General features: G+C 47.5%; 1 protein-coding gene across 1 annotated transcript in view; it reads right to left on the bottom strand.

Annotated features, from left to right (window-relative positions):
- Window positions 1-17,963, bottom strand: part of MX1 (MX dynamin like GTPase 1) — a 31,207-nt gene extending 13,244 nt beyond the window's left edge. The window contains exons 1-11 of the mRNA XM_081088252.1: window positions 17,880-17,963; window positions 16,056-16,134; window positions 14,980-15,105; window positions 8,815-9,007; window positions 7,617-7,754; window positions 6,727-6,881; window positions 5,965-6,103; window positions 5,069-5,267; window positions 3,020-3,098; window positions 1,360-1,482; window positions 854-995 (exon numbers count right to left, since the gene is read on the bottom strand). Coding sequence (XP_080944378.1) covers window positions 854-995; window positions 1,360-1,482; window positions 3,020-3,098; window positions 5,069-5,267; window positions 5,965-6,103; window positions 6,727-6,881; window positions 7,617-7,754; window positions 8,815-9,007; window positions 14,980-15,069 — 1,258 coding nt within the window. The 5' untranslated portion in view covers window positions 15,070-15,105; window positions 16,056-16,134; window positions 17,880-17,963. The remainder of the gene's footprint in view (window positions 1-853; window positions 996-1,359; window positions 1,483-3,019; window positions 3,099-5,068; window positions 5,268-5,964; window positions 6,104-6,726; window positions 6,882-7,616; window positions 7,755-8,814; window positions 9,008-14,979; window positions 15,106-16,055; window positions 16,135-17,879) is intronic.
- Between the last annotated feature and the right edge of the window lie 430 nt (window positions 17,964-18,393).

The following is an 18,393-nucleotide window of genomic DNA, read 5'->3' as shown; positions in this document are numbered from 1 at the left end:
TTTCAGAGAGGAAGGGAGAGTTAGAGAGAGAGAGAAACATCAATGATGAGAGAGAATCATTGATCAACTGCCTCCTGCACACCCCACACTGGGGACCGAGCCCGCAACCTGGGCATGTGCCCTGACCGGGAACTGAACCATGACCTTCAGGTTCACAGGTCAACACTCAACCACTGAGCCATGCTGGCCAGAATTCTTTTTATTCTCAACATACTAGCTGTGAAGGAAAACATGCCACTGGGGGGCATTCAGCAGGACTCTGGGTCCTCTTTTGGGAGAACTAACCAGGGGTCGTAGCCTGGGTTCCCTTTCTTGGTCAGGAGATACTTTCTCATAGAAATGTTTTAAATGAAGATGCAAGCCGTGTATTGTAAAATTCACCTATGGGAGTGTACAATTTGGCGGTTTTGGGTATATTCACAAGGCTGTGCAGCCATCACTACTATCTAACCCTCAAGCATTCCCATCGCCCCTAGGAACCCTGTGCCCATCGGGTCCCTCCCACCCTCCTTCCTCAGCCCCTGGAAACCACAGATCTACCTGCGGCCTCTGTGGATCTGCCCACTGTGGACATATCCTGTAGAAGGAATCACACGGCACGTGGCTTTTTGTGTCTCACTTCTTTCACCGAGCATGAGCCTTCACGCTTCAGCCACGCGGTACCCCGTGCCAGCACTCCAGGCCTTGCGATGGCTGAGTAACATTCCATCACGTGATGTTACAGTCTGAATTCTGTCTCCCCCAAATTAACACGTCGAAGCCCTCACCACTAATGCCTCAGAACATGGCTGTGTTTGGAGCGAGGGCGTTTAAAGAGGTAATGGAGCTGTGTGTGGTGGTGCCTCAGACTCACCTCTCTGGAAACTCTTTTCGATCTCAATGCTCCACTTGCCGAACTCCATCCGGATTCTGGTGAACAGCCGGCTGTCGTCGCCCCACACAGACTCCTCCCCCTCTACTAAAGCTTGGATGTCCTGATTAAATGCATTGACTTTCTGTGAAGAGGAAGCACGAGTGGAGCTATGTCAGATGCTGGCGTGGCGGGATCTGAGATGATACGCGTGCTGAGGGGCAAGGCAATCTTGCTGCCTACGGGCCACTCTGGGGAATGGGAACCAGGTCCCCCCACACACACTCTTTCCTTAAGGCCTTCGGGGTCTTGGGTGAGTCCCATGATGAGGAATCCAGGAGCAATGTGACCCTCCACCCTCCACACCCCACCCTCCCTGCTCCTCGTCCCTCAAACCCGGCCCCTTTCTGGTGCTCAGTGGACAGAAAAGAAAGAAGCACATAAGGCACGCAGCCCCTTTCATATATTCAGGGTGTGACTCTTCAGCGCGATGCCACGGAGCTACTCACGTCAATCAGAAAAAACATTTTCTCAGTTTCTTCTTCCGGGATGTCCATGCCATACTTCTGCAACTGCTCTGTTATACTCTGCTGGTTCTCCTTTATTTGATTTTCTAACAGGGGCAGAGATTTCTGGGGAAAGGAGGAAGAAAGTCATGGAAATACAGCAATGTGAACCGGGAACGAAAAGAAGGGTCCAGGCCTCCCTCTGCAAGGTGCGGGGCGGCTGAACAGTGCATCTGACTTCCTGGCTTCCTCTAGAAGGACTCTCCTGCCTGGAGAGACGGCACTGCTTCCCACCCGGGCCTGCCCACCCTCCCGCTCACGTGCAAATAGCCTTGCCCATGCCAGGCGACCCCTTGGCATGGCTCCTGGGCCCTGGAAAAGCAACTTGTCTAGTGGGTTCGGAAAAAGTGCAGCTGCAACAATTTGAGATTTAGCTACTTTCATGCTGTTGTGCAAGACGGAAAGTGATCAGGCCCTTTGTGTCTCTAATAACAACCATAAGGTGGAGTGCACGTGCCGGCTCAGCCTTCCACGGCGAGCATCTAAAGACGCCGACTAACATGTCACACGCAGCCTTTAAACGTGTCAGTGAGCCGGCAGGTGTTCACAGACACCCAGCAGCCAAAGCCGGCTGACAGTGGGTGCCCACGGATGCCAGAGGGGAGCCGCAGTGAGGCTCAATTTGGCCTCAAGAGCATTTGTGAGAGAGAAAGCTTGAACTCGCCTGACGTGATGCTGAGGCGAAGGAGAAATCTCCGGGGGCTTGCTCCAGGCTGGAACCTAAGGGACGAGCACCTTCTTTCTAGATAAACCTGGGGTCCTGACAAGATGCCCTCATCATAGCAGGAGGCACAGCCTGCCCACCAGCCCATTCCTGGGGGACTGCGTGCCATGCCTGGACTCTGTGCCGAGTGGAGAAGAGAAAATCTGCATGGAGAGTCTGTACCCACAGCCAGCACTCAGACAAGTTTGTTCCCCAACTTCACACTTGCTGAGGGGTCCCCAAACCTCCAGCTAAGAAGCTAACGCTGGAAGCAAACGCTGCCTCTCCCCGAAGAGCCCCATTGAACTCAGGCTTCTGCAAATCCCCACAGACCAAGTTCCAAGAAACTCAGGCTCCCAGTCAAAATTCCCGCCCAAGGCCCTGTGGGAACGGCCCGCAGAACCCAGCACACCCGGCTTCTGATTCTGGAACCATCGAGTTCAAGGCACAACAGAAATACATGCAAAGGCATCTTTTAAAAGGATCGAAAATGAGAAAGAGCAAGAGACTGTGCGGACAGATTGGAAAAGAAGCAGAGAAATGTTAAGAAATGAAATACGATCATTACAGTTACCAAGGCAGGCTGGCAGTGGCAGGCGGTGAGAAAGGAAGAGTTAGAACAGTGCTCAGAAGGTCTTGATTTTTAATTCGACCAAGTGGGCACTGTCAGCATCCCTCTCACTGTGTGGTCCTCTGATAAGCATCGTGCATGACCCGGGCCCTCTTTAGAAACGGGGGGTGTTTCAGGCCACACTCCAGACCCGCTGAGCCTGGGCCTGCGTCTTCACAGACGCCCAGGAGTTCCGTGTGCTCGCTGACAGTTCAGCGTCGCCATGCCACGGTCCAGCTTGCTGTCAGTAGGATTCTACCCAGAGAACATTCAGCCCTCCCTGTGCTTACACTGATGTGTGCGATGAGCTCATTGGTCAGTCTTTCTGCCAGGCAGGGGATCGTGGCCTTTCCCTCCTCCAGGAGATCCCTGCAAGAGAAGACGGCACGCACACCCATCTTAGTGTAGCCACAGAAGGCTTTGTGCGGCTGCCTGCGGAAGTCACGGCAAATCCAGTAACTTCCAACTGGAGGGAGTGCCCTGTGTTGGTAGATGTCCCGCCAATGTTCAGAATTGGATCGTATAGAAGGATGACTGCGTTTTAGTCAATTCAGATCATTCAAAAGTAGTATAGAATGACCCCTTCCAGTTGACGTGTGAAATGTGTCTTTACAAAGATACAGCCACCTACAGATACGTTTTCATCACACACACACACACACACACACACACACTTCTGTGTGTACCACACATGTAAATATACATAGTGCATATCGGTAGAGGACTTCATAAAATTATATTGACCCGTATTTACACAGGTGTGAGGGTGAACGTGGAACCGGGGGGCACGGCTTCCCCGAGAGGAGGACTGAGACCATGGCGGCTCGAGCGAAGGAAGCCAAGCCCTCCTCTCTCAGGCAGTCCCACTCTGAGTCCCCAGGGTGAGCTCCGACAGGGTTCTGGCACTGCACAAAGCTGGGCAGGATAAAAGGCAGGAAAGCATGAGCTGACATACCTATCAGTGAGATTACACACAAGCTCAAGTTCTCTTTCCACACCTGTCCATTTGTCTAATGGTCGTAAAATACACATCTCATAAAATTTACCGTTTTAACCATTGCTAAGTACACGGCTCAGGGGTATTGAGCATATCGACACTGTTGTGCAAACGTCTCCACCATCCAGCTCCTGAACGTTCCATCTTCTCAAACTGAAACCCTGTCCCCGTTGAACACTAACTCCCCATCCCCCAGCTCCAGGCCCTGGCTCCCACCAGCCTACATTCTGTCTCCATGACTACGACCACTCTCGGGGCCCTATGTAAATCATACAGTGACCAGCTTATTTCACTTAGTATACTGTTCTCAAGGTTCATCCATGTGGTAGCAGGTGTCAGATCGTCCTTCTTTCTTAAGGCTAATATTCCATCGTATGAATAGATCACGTTTTGTTTACCCATTCATCCATTGATAGATACTTGAGTTGTTTCATCTTTCGGCCTGTGTGACCAGTGCTGCTGTGCTCAGAGGTGTGTGAATAGCTGTTTACACACCTGTCGATTCTGAACAAGACTCTCCACGGGCTTCTGGGAGAATTGATCGTGATGATATTAACATGTGCGTGGGGCTCCACCTGCATACACAGGTGTGCACACAAGGGCCTCAACATCCCATAAGCACCTTTTCATTGGCATCTTTTTGGCCGGGTACCAAAGCGCCCTGCAGAGGCTGTGCCAGAAGGCTCCCTGCCCCGGGGACAGAGCCAGGCTCCTTCCTTCCCGCCACCTCCGCATCTTCTCAGTCTTTTAAATCTGACCAATTTACCTGTCTCTTCCTTTTAAAAAAATTCTTGTCTTTGGCCTTAGAGTTAGACAGATCTCTATCATGGGATTCTAAACTCTCCATCTATAAGCTTCAACCAGTATTTATTTTGGTGTAATGTGAATGTTCAGGGCACAAAGTTTAACTTTTTCCCCCAAACATTAAATGATTTTTTCAGTGCCACTGATTAATCATCAAAATGACATGGCCCATAGATTTGAAAGGGCCACATTTATCATATATCCAATACATGTATCTGGGTCTATTTTGGATTTTCTACTTTTTCCCTATTTGTTGTATTTATGCTTTTATTCTGGTTCCAGCACCATACTATTTAAATTATTGTAGCAAGTTCACTCCTTAATTTGATTTTTTTACAAGTTTGTGGGGTTTTTGTTTTGTTTTGTTTGCCATGCATGTGAATTCCTCCATCTTTCTTCCAGGGAAATCCCACAGTCACTCTCAGGATCAAACACTCACACATCGACCCCAATATCCGCTTTTGGAAGAGGTGGTTTTCCCGGGGAGGACAGAGATCCTTGGTTAGGTCTGACCTTGGGAAAGCGGAGCTGGGCGTACCTGAAATACGGATGGTCCTCAAAGAAGGCCCTCTCTCTCTGCAGGGCCTTGGACAGGCTCATCTGGTACTGGATGTCCTGCTGGCCCCGGCACTTGACGATCATGTAGCCCTTCTTCAGGTGGTAGACGAGGTTTCGCACCACGTCAACGACCTTGTCTTCCGTGCCTCTGTCCACCAGGTCGGGCTTTGTCAGGATCCCTGTGAACCAGAGACTTTCAATTAGGGGACAGTCACAGCTCGGGGACACTCACAGCTCCGTTGGAGCGAGGAGTGGTCAGCTCACCACCTGGGGGAGGAGAGTCTCCTGGCCACCCGCTTCCTCCCAACCTTGCTGGAGGGCAGACCATAGGGCTTGCAGAGCCCAGGTGCAATGCACGGAACTTTCCATCTTCCCCGTCTGACACTGTCCCCATTAAACACTAACTCCCCATTCCCCCCTCCCAGCCCCTGGCACCCTCCATTCTGCTTTCTATTTATGAGTCTGACTCCTCTCGGGACCCAATATATGTGTTATTTGGCTTATTTCACCTGGCAAAATATTTTCAAGGTTCATCCATGTTGTGGCATGTGTCACACGTCCTTCCTTTTTTTCCACCCTCAAATTCACTGTTAACTGACATAACTGCTTTCAGGTTTTGCCCCAATCCCTGAACTCACCAGGCCTTTTGTAAGCAGGCAGACAAGGGTTATGAGCCCACTTGTGGCCAACAAGAATCCACGTGACCCGCGCCATTGGGACTCAGTGAGCACCAAACCTGACACCTTAGCAGTCTCATCTGCTGGGTGCAGCCCCCTCCCCACCCTGCATGTGTGCCAACAAACACCCATTTGGATTCAAGGGATGCTTTCCCACTATCAGACCCCCTACCATTTGTCGGTTCGTCCCTCTTCTTACCTATGGTCCTGTCTCCATCGGGGTCCACCTCCTGAGCCATGCTCAGCGCCTCTGTGGTGGCGATGTCCACGTTACTGGGCACCACCACCAACATGATGGTCTGTTGCCTCAGGATGTACTTCTTGATGAGTGCTATAATCTGTAAGAAAATGAGAGGATGTGAGAGTTGAGATAGGTCCTTGGAGTCCCAGGCGTATCCTCCCCTCAACACAAGCCTAGCAGCTCTTCCCGAGCCAGAGTTTGAGGAACTAAGTTCTCTGTGGCAGAAAGAGCTCTGGGGTCAGGTAAAACCGAGGTTTCTGCTCATTAATCATCTCCTAAAACTCAAATCTGATGGTCACAAAAAAACAAGATGCTACAAGAATTGCTCAAGTCTTACCTAAGTCATTAATCCACAGGGTGAGAGTCATTGATAGGGAAATATCATTATATTGTTTCTAGTGCTCTCTCTTCTCACGTAAGATCCGTCTCTAATACATGCCAGTTTAGATATGCCACAAAATGTGACTATACCTAAAAATGCATCACCATAAAAAACATAAAACATAGAAAACATATTTCCAATTTTGCCTGTTTGCCTCACTCTCTCCAGAGAAGCCTCTACCTGACTTGGTGGAGAAAACTGCAGCCATCATGCGCTCTAAATTCCCTACTCATACCTCCTAATATCCAACCCTCAGCCTCAGCCCTGAATTCTCTATTGTTCTAATGAAGCCTCCCTCCCCCACAAGACCAAGGTCAAGATGAAGCCTGAAGTTTCACCTGACGTCCGATGTCAGCTGGCTGATTGCCCACAGCCACCCTGGTGATGCCAGGAAGGTCTATCAGGGTCAGATCTGGCACGTAAGGGGAGCTGACCTCCAGATTAATTAGCTCTTGACTGATTCCCACACCTTCCCCAGCAATGGCATTCTGGGCTAGAGAAGAAGAAAAAAAGAAAAACCAAATAGCACTTAGGATGAAAGTTACCCATTACAGCGAATCTTCTGAAGGCAACACCTACCAGTCACTTTTGTACCTTCCCCAAATGACTGAAACTTATGTGACATGGTAGGAAGAAATTAAAGTCAATAAGGAAAAGTTATCTATTCATCTCAATCACAGTTAGCAGTGACTAACTGTGTTACTCCTTTGTCTTTATCAACTTCAAGTCTGATTTCTCCCTTTGGATGTCTCAAATTGGACAAACGGTCTCTGTGGTTTACATCTACCGAGACCTTCCATAAATTAGTCTAAACAAGGATTCTGTAAACACATCTATTCTGCTCCTGGAGGAAAAGGCCCACCCAGATTCCTCTTCCATCAGGTCTGCAGAGTGGGGAAGCCCTTAAATAAAAAAGACTCAATATTTGGAGACAAGCTTTCCATTTTAAAATTCACATCACCCTCAGATACTTAACGTGTATACTAAGCAATACATTACTGAGGTCAGAATCTGCTCAAAACACTGTCTTAATGAGGGGAAAAGAAGATAAAATATGAGAGAACTGGGGCCTGATGAGCAGGAGGGAGAGAGGGATGGATGGTTCCCAAGGGTGCCAGGCAGACCCAGAAAGGAGAGAGTGGGAACATGGACAGGCAGACCCCACCCACTTCACCTGGTTTGACCTGACATCCAAATAGGTGAGGATGAATGAATATGGGGTACTTACCTTTCCTGATTTCCTGTTCTACCTCCGAAGCAGTTGAAAGCTCAATCTCTAGGTCCCGGTAAGTGACTTTGCCTTTCCACTCATCATCATGCCTAAGTTTTCTCAGTTTCAGCACCAGGGGACATCTTGTAACAATACCTAGGAAGCCAGGTGTATATCAGTTCCATACTCCGCTCTTCAAAGTCCTATATGGTGGCCTTGGATCAATGGCTCTCAAAGTTTCATATAATCTTGGAGACTGTTCACACTGCTAACGTTCTGGTCTCACCCTCTGATACTCTCATGCATGATGTCTATGGTAGCCTCAGAAATGTGCACTTAGAATATACATCTGAGGTGGTTTTTGGCTCCGTAATGCTTGAAAGCCTCTATTTTAAGTATCTTGCTTCATCCCAGTGTTTTGTCCCCAACTCAGGTGGTAAATAACAAACTTATGCAAACATCCTCCATTATCCCCTAATATGCACACTACTCCTGTCAGAAAGGCATCTATCCAGAAAGACCAAGACCAAAGATGGTCTACCCAGTTTCCATACCCAGAGCATGTCAAGACCCATTTCAGGTCTGTCTGTGTCCATGAGCCCTCACTGATATCCTTGGTCTTGTAGCTCAAACAGCACCAATGATCAGAGAACCAATCTTTGCCTCTCAGATGGAGGGTCAGCTCTGGGGAAGGAGCTCAGGAAAGACCCCACATGCACAGAATCCTGGGCTGGAGACTCATATGCACTTACTCAAGACCTTCCACACAGTGCAGGTTATGTATAAACCACACAGAATTGTGCAGTGAGTGGGTATTATGGACTGAATGGTGCCCCCCTCAAAATTTACATGTTGAAACCCCAACCTCCAATGTGACTGTATTCGAAGATAGGACCCTCTTTTAAAGAGGTGATTAAGGTTAAATAAGGTCCTAAGGGTGGGTCACTAACCAATATGGCTGGCATCCTTCTAAAAAGAGGAAGAGACACCACACATGTGTACACACAGAGAAAAGGCCATGTGAGGACTCAGCGAGAAGATGGTCATTTGCACAAGGAGAGCAGCCTTGGGAGAAACCAAGCCTGTTGACACCTTGATTTTGAACTTCTGTAGCCTCCAGAACTGTGAGAAACAAATTTCTATTGTTTAAGTCACTCAGCCTATGGTAGTTTGCTATGGCAGCTGCAGCTGACTGATAGAGAGGGGAAGTTCTTACCGCTGCCTCTGGGGAGGGAGACACCAGACAGCGCCTCCAGCACGGAGCTCTTGCCCGAGCTCTGGTCCCCGATGACGGCGATGGCGGGCAGGGCCAGGTCCTGCTCCACGCCCAGGGCCCGCAGGGAGTCAATGAGGTCGATGCAGGGGCGCACCTTCTCCTCGTACTGGCTGCACAGGCTATTCTCCAACGTCTAGCAAAAGCAGAATCAGAGAATTTTGTCATGGCTTGCAGGTCATGCACCATCAAAGATGGACAACTTCAACTTGCCTAATATACAGGTTATTCAAGTTACCAAAAGAGAGTGGGAGAGGAACAGAAAAAAAAAATGATAGATTAACATTTTCCCAAACTTGATGAAAACTATTAACCCAAAGGTCCAAGAAACTCAATGAACCTCAAGCACAAGAAACTATTGTGAACTACATCAATCTAGTCCAATTGCTCAAACACAGCGATATTGAGAAAATGGTTAAAGCAGTCAGAGAATGACATGTTACGTATAGAGGAACACAAGTGAGATTTCAGCAGACTTCTCATCAGAAATCATGCAAGTGAGAAGACAGTGGAACAGCATTTTTAAATTACTGAATATGCCTTTTAAAAATGAAAGTGAAATAAAGACTCTTTCAGATATACCACAGGTGAACAAATTTATCACAAGTAGACTTGCACCACAGGAAATGTTAAATTCCTTCCAGCAGAAGGAAAATGGCACTGGATGGGAATCTTAATCTACACAAAGGAATCTACACTAGAAATGGTAACTACTATACTTTTTTAATTACTTAAATACATTTAAAATAAACTTGACTGAACAAAAATAACAATGTATTGTGGGGTTTATGATATAGGTAAAGTTAAAATTCATGGCAAAAATAGCATGAAGGCCAGGAGGGGAGACATGAGAGCATACTATCGTCAGGTTCTTATATTAGACACGAAATAGTATAATATTCCTTGAAGGTAAAGTTAATAATGTTTAATAGAGACACTCCGGCAGTTCTATGTAATAAGCCAACAAAGAAGGTAAAATAGAATCATAAAAAATACTTGATGAACTTAAAAGAAGGAAGAAAAAGAAGAAATGAAGAACAGAGAGGGTAAATAGAAAATAAATAGCAAAATGATCTTCTCAAAACCATTAATACTAACAATCACAACAAATATAAATGGTCTAAATACTCATAGAACAGTCAAAATGACTTTGAAAATAAAGAACAAAATTGGAGGGCTAACAATACTATATTTCAATAATTGTTATAAAGCTTCAGTAACCCAAACAATGTAATCTATAATAATAAAATCGTAATATGCAAATCAACTGAACCACCGAACAGCAGAACGACCATCTGGACAACCTTCCGGACAATCATGCTGACACCCCTGGCACCACCAGCTAAGGCGGGTGTGATGCGATTGGTTGGGAGCCCAGCCATCACCCCATGATGGCTTTGCAGAGGGAGGCCCAGACTACCTGAAGGCAGCGCTGTGGCGGGTGGGCAGGGCCTCCCTCTGTGGGGGTGATCTATCATGGAGCCCTGGCTGGGTGGGCAGGGCCTACCTCTTTGGGGTGATCAATAATGGGGTTCCTAGACTGTGAGAGGGCATAGGCCAGGCTGAGGGACCTCCACCTCCCCGCCCCCCCTCCCAATGCACAAATTTTGTGCACTGGGCCTCTAGTACTGGTATAAAAATGGAGAAAGAAATTGATAGAACACATACATTTCCAGAAATAAACTGACACATATATGAATAACTGAGTTTTGACAATAGTGTAAGAACTATGCAGTGGAAAAAGGATAAGCTTTTCAACAAACGGTATTGGGATAATCTAATTATCAGCATGCAAAAAAACAACACACACCACCTAATATCTATCACACCATATACAAGCATTAGCTCACAACGGGTCATAAACCTAGATGCAAAACTTAAAACTACAGAAGTTCTAGAAGAAAACATGGAAGAAAATCTTTGTGACTGTGGATTAGGCTACGGTTTCTTAGGTATGGTTCCAAAAGCAGAATCCATAAAGGAAACCAACTGACAAATTCAACTTCATCAAAATGAAAACATTGTATGTTTAAATGAGGCTGTTAAGAGAATGAAAAACAAGCTACAGTCTGGGAGAATATGTTTGCAAAGCATATATCTGACAAAGGACTTGTACCCAGAATTACAAAGAACTCTCAAAACTCAACAATGAGAAAACCACCCAATTAAGAAAAAGAGAAATTAATTTTATCTTTTCCTTTTTTAAAAAAAATATATTCTATTGATTTTTTACAGAGAGGAAGGGAGAGGGATAGAGAGTCAGAAACATCCATGAGAGAGAAACATCGATCAGCTGCCTCCTGCACACCCCCCACTGGAGATGTGCCCGCAACCAAGGTACATGCTCTTGACTGGAATTGAACCCAGGACCCTTCAGTCTGCAGGCTGACGCTCTATCCACTGAGCCAAACTGGTCAGGGCTTATCTTTTCCTTTTTAATTCCCATTTTTGAGTGTGTTTTATAATATACATAAATTTTACTAGAATATTTCCTTTATAATGTGGTAAGAAGCTACTTATATTTTGGGCCAGACAAGTCTTTGTGGTGGGGGGCTATCCTGCATTCTAGTATTATAAGGAGATTTAGCAGAATCCTGGGCCTCTATTCACTATTCTCCATGAGTTGTTTTTTTTGTTGTTGTTATTGTTTTTTAATGGTTCAAAAATTTTTAAGTATATTTTACTAGAGGCCTGGTGCATGAAATTCATGCACTCATGGGGGGGGGGGACCCTCAACCCGGCCTGCGCCCTCTAGCAGTCCAGGACCCCTCACTCCTCACCACCCACCTGCTCACTGCACTCAACTCGCTGCTTCTTAGCTTTGCTGCGGAAGTGGGAGAGGCTCCCACCACCACTGCTGCGCTCGCCAGTCGTAAGCCTGGCTTCTGGCTGAGCGGTGCTCTCCCTGTGGGAGCACACTGACCACCAGGGGGCAGCTCCTGCATTGAGCATCTTACCCCTGGTGGTCAATGTGCATCATAGCAACTGGTCATTCTGGTCGTTCTGCCATATCGGTCACTTAGGCTTTTATTATATAGACTAGAGGCCCGGTGCACGAATTCATGCACCAGTGGGGTCCCTTGGCCTGGCCTGAGGGATTGGGCCGAAACCTGCTCTCCAACATTCCCCAAGAGGTCCCGGATTGTGAGAGGGCACAGGCCAGGCTGAGGGACCCTACTGGTACACAATAGGGGCTGGGGAGGGATGCAGGAGGTTGGCCACCTGGGTAAGGATTGCAGGAGTGCTCCAGGGCATGTCCGGCCCATCTCGCTCAGTCCCGATTGGCCAGACCCCAGCAGCAAGCTAACCTACCAGTCAACTGTCTCCCCCTGGTGGTCAGTGGACATCATAGTGAGCGGTTGAGCGGCCTTAGCATATCATTAGCATATTATGCTTTAATTGGTTACATGGACAACCGGATGACTGGATACTTAGCATATTAGGCTTTTATTATATAGGACTGATTTTTACAGAAAGGGAGAGTTAGAAACATCAATGAGAAAGAAACATCGATCAGCTGCCTCCTGCACAACCCCTACTGGGGATTGAGCCTGCAACCAAGGTACATTCCCTTGACCGGAATTGAACCTGGGATCCTTTAGTCCGCAGGCCAATGCTCTATCCATAGAGTCAAACTGGTTAGGGCCTCCATGAGTTTTGACAACCAAAATGTCTCCAGACTTTGCAACATGTTCCAAGAGGCAAATTTGCCTCAGGATGCAAACCACTGCCTTACAGAATATGCATGAATTCAAAACTTCATATATGGGAATACTGACAAATTCAGTAGAAAAGGGGGTACACACTGGCAAGGACCCCCTCAACTAACCTTGAGTGGGGCTCTATTGAGCCCTCTCCTCAGCCTGCTGCTAAGCCAGCTCATCCAGAATCCCTCACCTTTGATAGCTGATCAAGTCCCTCCCCATCCCCCACCCCTCAATCTTAGCATTTCTCCCTCCTCTCTCTCACCCTGCCCGCTGGCTAGAAACCCCAGTTGTACTTATATTCCACACTGAGCTCAATCTCTCTCCTCCGTTGCAATAGTCTTGAATAAAATCTTCTTTGCTATTTTTTTTTAAGTATCCAGTGCAATTTTTCTTCATAAGAACACTTAAGAAAGCAGAACACCCTGCCACAGGGAAAGCCCATGTGTCCATGAGTAGCCTCCGTATCCAAGCCCCTTATTGCTTATTTTGGTTTTCTTTTTTTTTTATCATCCCTTCACAAGAGTGTATAGAAGATGAATCATTAGCAAATGCACATGTGCCAACCACCTGGGTTAAGAAAACACATATTCTCAGGATTAAGACACTCCGTCCACCCCTCCCCAATCACCTGCCTCCTATTGCTCCTTCACCCTTCAGAAGGTCCTTCTATCCTGGGGCTTGTGATAACCATATTGGCTCTTCTTCATCGCTGTACCACCGAACCATCTTTCCCCGAACAACGCATTGCTTACTGTTGCTTGTTTTGGAACTTCACATAAATGAGATCACACTGTTCATTTCTTCTATGACGTGATTCTCTGGCTCACCACTGTTTCTTAGACGCAGCTATCTGGATATCTGGAAACCTAGTTCATTCATTTCACCGCTATATCCTAGTAGAACTCTGCTGCATATGCATACCACAATCACACACGGCACCTGTGTTGGCTCTGGATTTTGCTATTTATAAACAATGCTGTTAGAAGCACGGCTCCCAGGGGGAATGGGCAAGCGTTTGCATAGTGGTTTTCAAACGTAAACCTGAAGTAGAATCATCTGGAGGGCTTGTTAAAGGCCTCCTCCTGGAGTTTTAGTTTTCTATGTCCAGGGGAGGAGTGTGTGTGGGTGTGAACATTTGCATTTCAAATATCATCTGCATAGTAGCATCCCAGGCGATGCTGATATCACTGACTTGGGGACCACACTTTGAGAACCAAGATCGGCACCTAGAAGTAGAATTGCCAGATCACCAGACACACTGTTCAACTTGCCTGCAGGAGGTCAGGCTACTTCCTAGCAGGTGGGTGTGAGCTGTGCGAATCCTTACTGCCCCCTACACCACCAGTTACAGCCAGGCCCAAGACAGTTAGTTACACAGTGGGTCCTCGGATTACGTTGGAGATCCGTTCCTACGGCACAGCCGTAAGTCGGAAGCCACCTATGTAAGCACCTACGTCACTCACATGGAGCACATCCACAGCAGTGATGAAGTGAAACAGTAAAAAAATTTAAAAGAAAGATAACAATTCCTGACCTTTACTTGTGGTAAATAATAAAAAACATAAAGCACATATGTGCATACATCAACATGACAGAACTTTTTTTTTTAATAAATAAATGGGAGATGGTGACGTAACCACGAAACAACATACGTCAAGTCTGACGTAACCTGAGGACTGTCTGTATCAGGGTGGAAAGATGGGCAGACCTTTTCATTTTCCTATGTCCTTCAACATGGTTTTTAATATTGTTTAAGATACTGATAACACTGATCATGAAAATGGAGTCAGCTTGAAGGAGCTGATCCGTGGCTGGAAAACACGTAATAGCAAGAAAAGGAGCTTTTTCTAAGTGCCCGAGCTACCTGCATTCACTCCTCTCAACAGCCACCTGAAGTGAATACTATTCTTATGCCCTTTAAAGATGGAAAACCAGGCACATAAAGGGAGGAATAACCAAAGATCACGCAGCTGAAAGTGTCAGTGTTGGGATCAAATGTAGGCCAACTGATTCCAGAAGCTAAATTTGGTTCCCAACAAAAATATGTCTTGATGCTGGGAAACCAGACACCACAAGGCTGCCCTGTGAGGGAATGTCATGATGACACCTCAGAGGGTTGCAGTTTGAGACTGAATCATGACGTGAGCAACTGGTAACACAGGGTTCCTAGCGCCCAGGGCCCAGGCCAAAACTGCACCCTAACCAGCATCAGCTAAGGCAAAAAGTCTACATTCGGTTGCAAAAAGGGCTCAAGCTGTAGGATCCACATCCTTGTTCTGCTCCGAGAGAGACATGAGGGAGCGAGCCTCTCGGGCCACTGTGGCATCGCCACGCTCGGGGCAGCTCTGAAATGGACACGGCTCACATCCACACGGAGAGTGACTTCCAGGCAGCAACTTACTGTTTCCAGATTTCCCTCCGGCGCAACAGCATCTCCATTTGGTAAGGGATGACTGGATGCAGGGGTGGAATCAGGAGTTGCTGTTTCCATGTTAGAATGAACTGCCTTCTCCCTTTACCGGTTCAGCTTAAAACCAAGCAGATCAGGATGAACAGTCAGAAGCTGGGTACATTCAATCATGCAGCCAAGCCCACCACTCTGCTGACTGAAAAAGAAATGGCAGCAGGAGCCGGAGGAAGCAAAGGGCCGATGATGACAAAGGCTGCATCCCACCCAGCTCAGGGGTCTACAGAATATGCTTCTAGATCCCAAAAGATTTTTTTAAACGAGGTATTTCCTGTCATAATTTTAGGTTGAACATCAAACGTTTTTTTTTCACCATGCCTGGCTGGTGTGGCTCACTGGTTGAGTGTTGACCTATGCACCAGAGGTCATAGGTTTGATTCCCAGTCAGGGCACATACCCCCCCCCCAGCAGGGGGGGGTGCAGGAGGCAGCCTATCAATGATTCTCATCATTGATGGTTCTATCTCTCTCTCCCTCTCCTTTACTCCTCTCCCTAAAATTTAATAAAAACGTATTAAAATTTTTTTCCTCACCATAAATTTAGATAGTGACAAAGAATGAAATTTATGATGTATTTTTTAAGTTTATATTTAAAAATAAAATTATCGTAGAATTCATTCTAAAAAAAAAAAAATAGAACTCATTCTAATGCAGCTGAAGGAATCTAATTATGGTAATTTGATCCCCAAACCTATTGTTTAAAAAAATATAACTCCAAGTCATTTTATTCTTGATCCCTGATTTCATATTTTCATTCCATTTCTTCCACATAAGTGTATCTCAATGTTATTCATTTTATTCTTCAAAGTATTTAACTGACCACTTTATACTTGCCTGCACACAATAAGTATATATGCATATATTTGAAATTCATTTGAAAAATTTTCTGAGACCACAAGTCTCCAAACACTAAATTTTTTTATACAACCAATAATCTTGGATAAAAGTAAATAAAAATATCCTCCTTTGGTTTAAAATAAATGTTATAAAAAATATAAAGCGCCTACTTACGTCCAATGTAACTTCCTTTTTCTTGACGACGTAAAGTTGACGAGTTGGACAGAAAGGCAAAGCTGTTCTCCTATACCGCCTTCAAGTCATGGAAAACACACAAATTAGACCAAAACCCTGCACATAAGTGAGAGAACTCATCTAGGTCCTTTCCCATAGCTGCCCATGGTGCAAACACAGAGGGGACAGAGGGACCCACTTTGAGGCCCATTCGTGGTTCCCGGAATCCTTCTTGTAAATCCTGAATGTTTTAATTCTGAGACGGATGGATAAGGTACAGAACCTTGCTGTAAATTTACTGCCTGAATCAAAATTTTTTTCTGATACTCTCTATGCTTCTTCTCTGATCTCCCAAGAGCTGTGCAGTCTTTCTCAATATTAAAAGGCAAGATTAAAAAAAAAAAACACAAAAGGGAGACTGCGATGAATTCCTTTTATGGAAAAGTGGGAGAAAGGTGGCCAGGAAAGGCGATCAATTTCAGAGTACTACAGGCTTTTGCAATCTGTAAGTGTACCCCTTAACCCCATGCCTTTGGAAAGACTTCTGTGCTCAGGGGGATCTCAGGAATTGTATTTATAAATACATTCCCTTCCTGTGTTTTTGTTTGTTTGTTTTTCTTGTCATGATTCTCTCTGGCTATGTATGTTTTGTCTGGGTGCTAAGGTCCTCTGCGGACAATTGTTCAGTTCAGGAACCACAACTACATTTATTTAGAGCGTTAGAGATGCCAGAAGGTAATACAATTAAAAAAAAAAAAATTCGCCGAAACCGGTTTGGCTCAGTGGATAGAGCGTCGGCCTGCGGACTTAAGGGTCCCGGGTTCGATTCCGGTCAAGGGCATGTACCTGGGTTGCGGGCACATCCCCAGTAGGAGATGTGCAGGAGGCAGCTGATCCATGTTTCTCTCTCATCGATGTTTCTAACTCTCTATCCCTCTCCCTTCCTCTCTGTAAAAAATCAATAAAATATATTTAAAAAAAAAAATTCGCCCTAGCTGGTTTGGCTCAGTGGATAGTGTGTCAGTGTCCCGGGTTCGATTCCAGCAAGGGCAGTAGGGGGCGAGCAGGAGGCAGCTGATCAGTAAGGTCTCCTTCATCATTGATGTTTCTCTCTCTCCCTCTCCCTTCCTCTCTGAAATCAATAAGAACATATATTTAAAAAAAAATTCCCAGTGAAAGAGCCCCCGCCATTGGGGGTCAGAGCTCCTTCCTGCCTCCTCCGCATTTCCCTGCCGAATGCTTGCGGTGCTTTTTTGGCTTCCCTTCCCTACAGGCTGTTGTTTCCTCTGAGGACCGGACAGCCCTGAACTCCAGAGACACCCTGAGCCAAGTCCGCTGGGCGAGGCGTGTCTCGTTGCCAGCCATGGCGACGCGGCGCAACGTGCCAGGACGAGAAATGGAAACTATGTCGTGCAAAGTTTTTGCAGAAAAGCCGCCGGTTGGCGGGGCTGTTCTGGGTCGGTCTCCCGGGAGCCTGGGCAGCCGGAAGGCGACCCGAGTGTGCTCTGGCCCAGCGAACAACGTCATTCGCATCAGGACTGTTATTAGCAGCCCCGCAGCGCCCACACCCCGGGGCGCCCGAGCCGCACCCCGCCCAGACGCCCCGCTCCGAGCCCGGCGGGACGGAGGCCGCGCACCCGCACCCCGCCCAGACGCCCCGCTCCGAGCCCGGCGGGCGGGAGGCCGCGCACCCGCACCCCGCCCAGACGCCCCGCTCCGAGCCCGGCGGGCGGGAGGCCGCGCACCCGCACCCCGCCCAGACGCCCCGCTCCGAGCCCGGCGGGCGGGAGGCCGCGCACCCGCACCGGGCAGCGCTCCACTCACCTGCCTCCTCGCCGCGATGTGCCTGCGCCCCGGAGGCTCCTCCGCTTTATGAAGTCGGTGCTCCGCCCCTCCCTCCTCCCCCCCGCCACACCCCACCCTCCCTCCTCCCCCCCGCCACACCCCACCCCCCCCGCCCCCCCCTCACCCCCCCCCCCCCCCCCGCCTCCTCCGCTCCCCCGGGTCTCGCGGAGAAATGAAACTCCAGGCGCTGGAAGGGCCGGCGAGCCCAGAGCCCAGAAACGAAACCAATGCGCCTCCTCTGCGCCCCGCGCTCCGCCGCAGCCCCCCAGCCTCTCCCAGTGCATAGGTCAACACTCAACCAGTGAGCCACACCAGCCAGGCATGGTGAAAAAAAAACGTTTGATGTTCAACCTAAAATTATGACAGGAAATATCTCGTTTAAAAAAAATCTTTTGGGATCTAGAAGCATATTCTGTAGACCCCTGAGCTGGGTGGGATGCAGCCAGGCAGAATTGGGTAATATATGACATTTTGGAAAAAGGAGAAAAGGGGT

Source organism: Myotis nattereri (assembly GCF_964212035.1).
Source record: "Myotis nattereri genome assembly, chromosome: 3".
Taxonomy (NCBI): Eukaryota; Metazoa; Chordata; class Mammalia; order Chiroptera; family Vespertilionidae; genus Myotis; species Myotis nattereri.
Note: the sequence above shows the minus strand (reverse complement) of the source record. Positions and strands in the feature narration are given on the sequence as shown.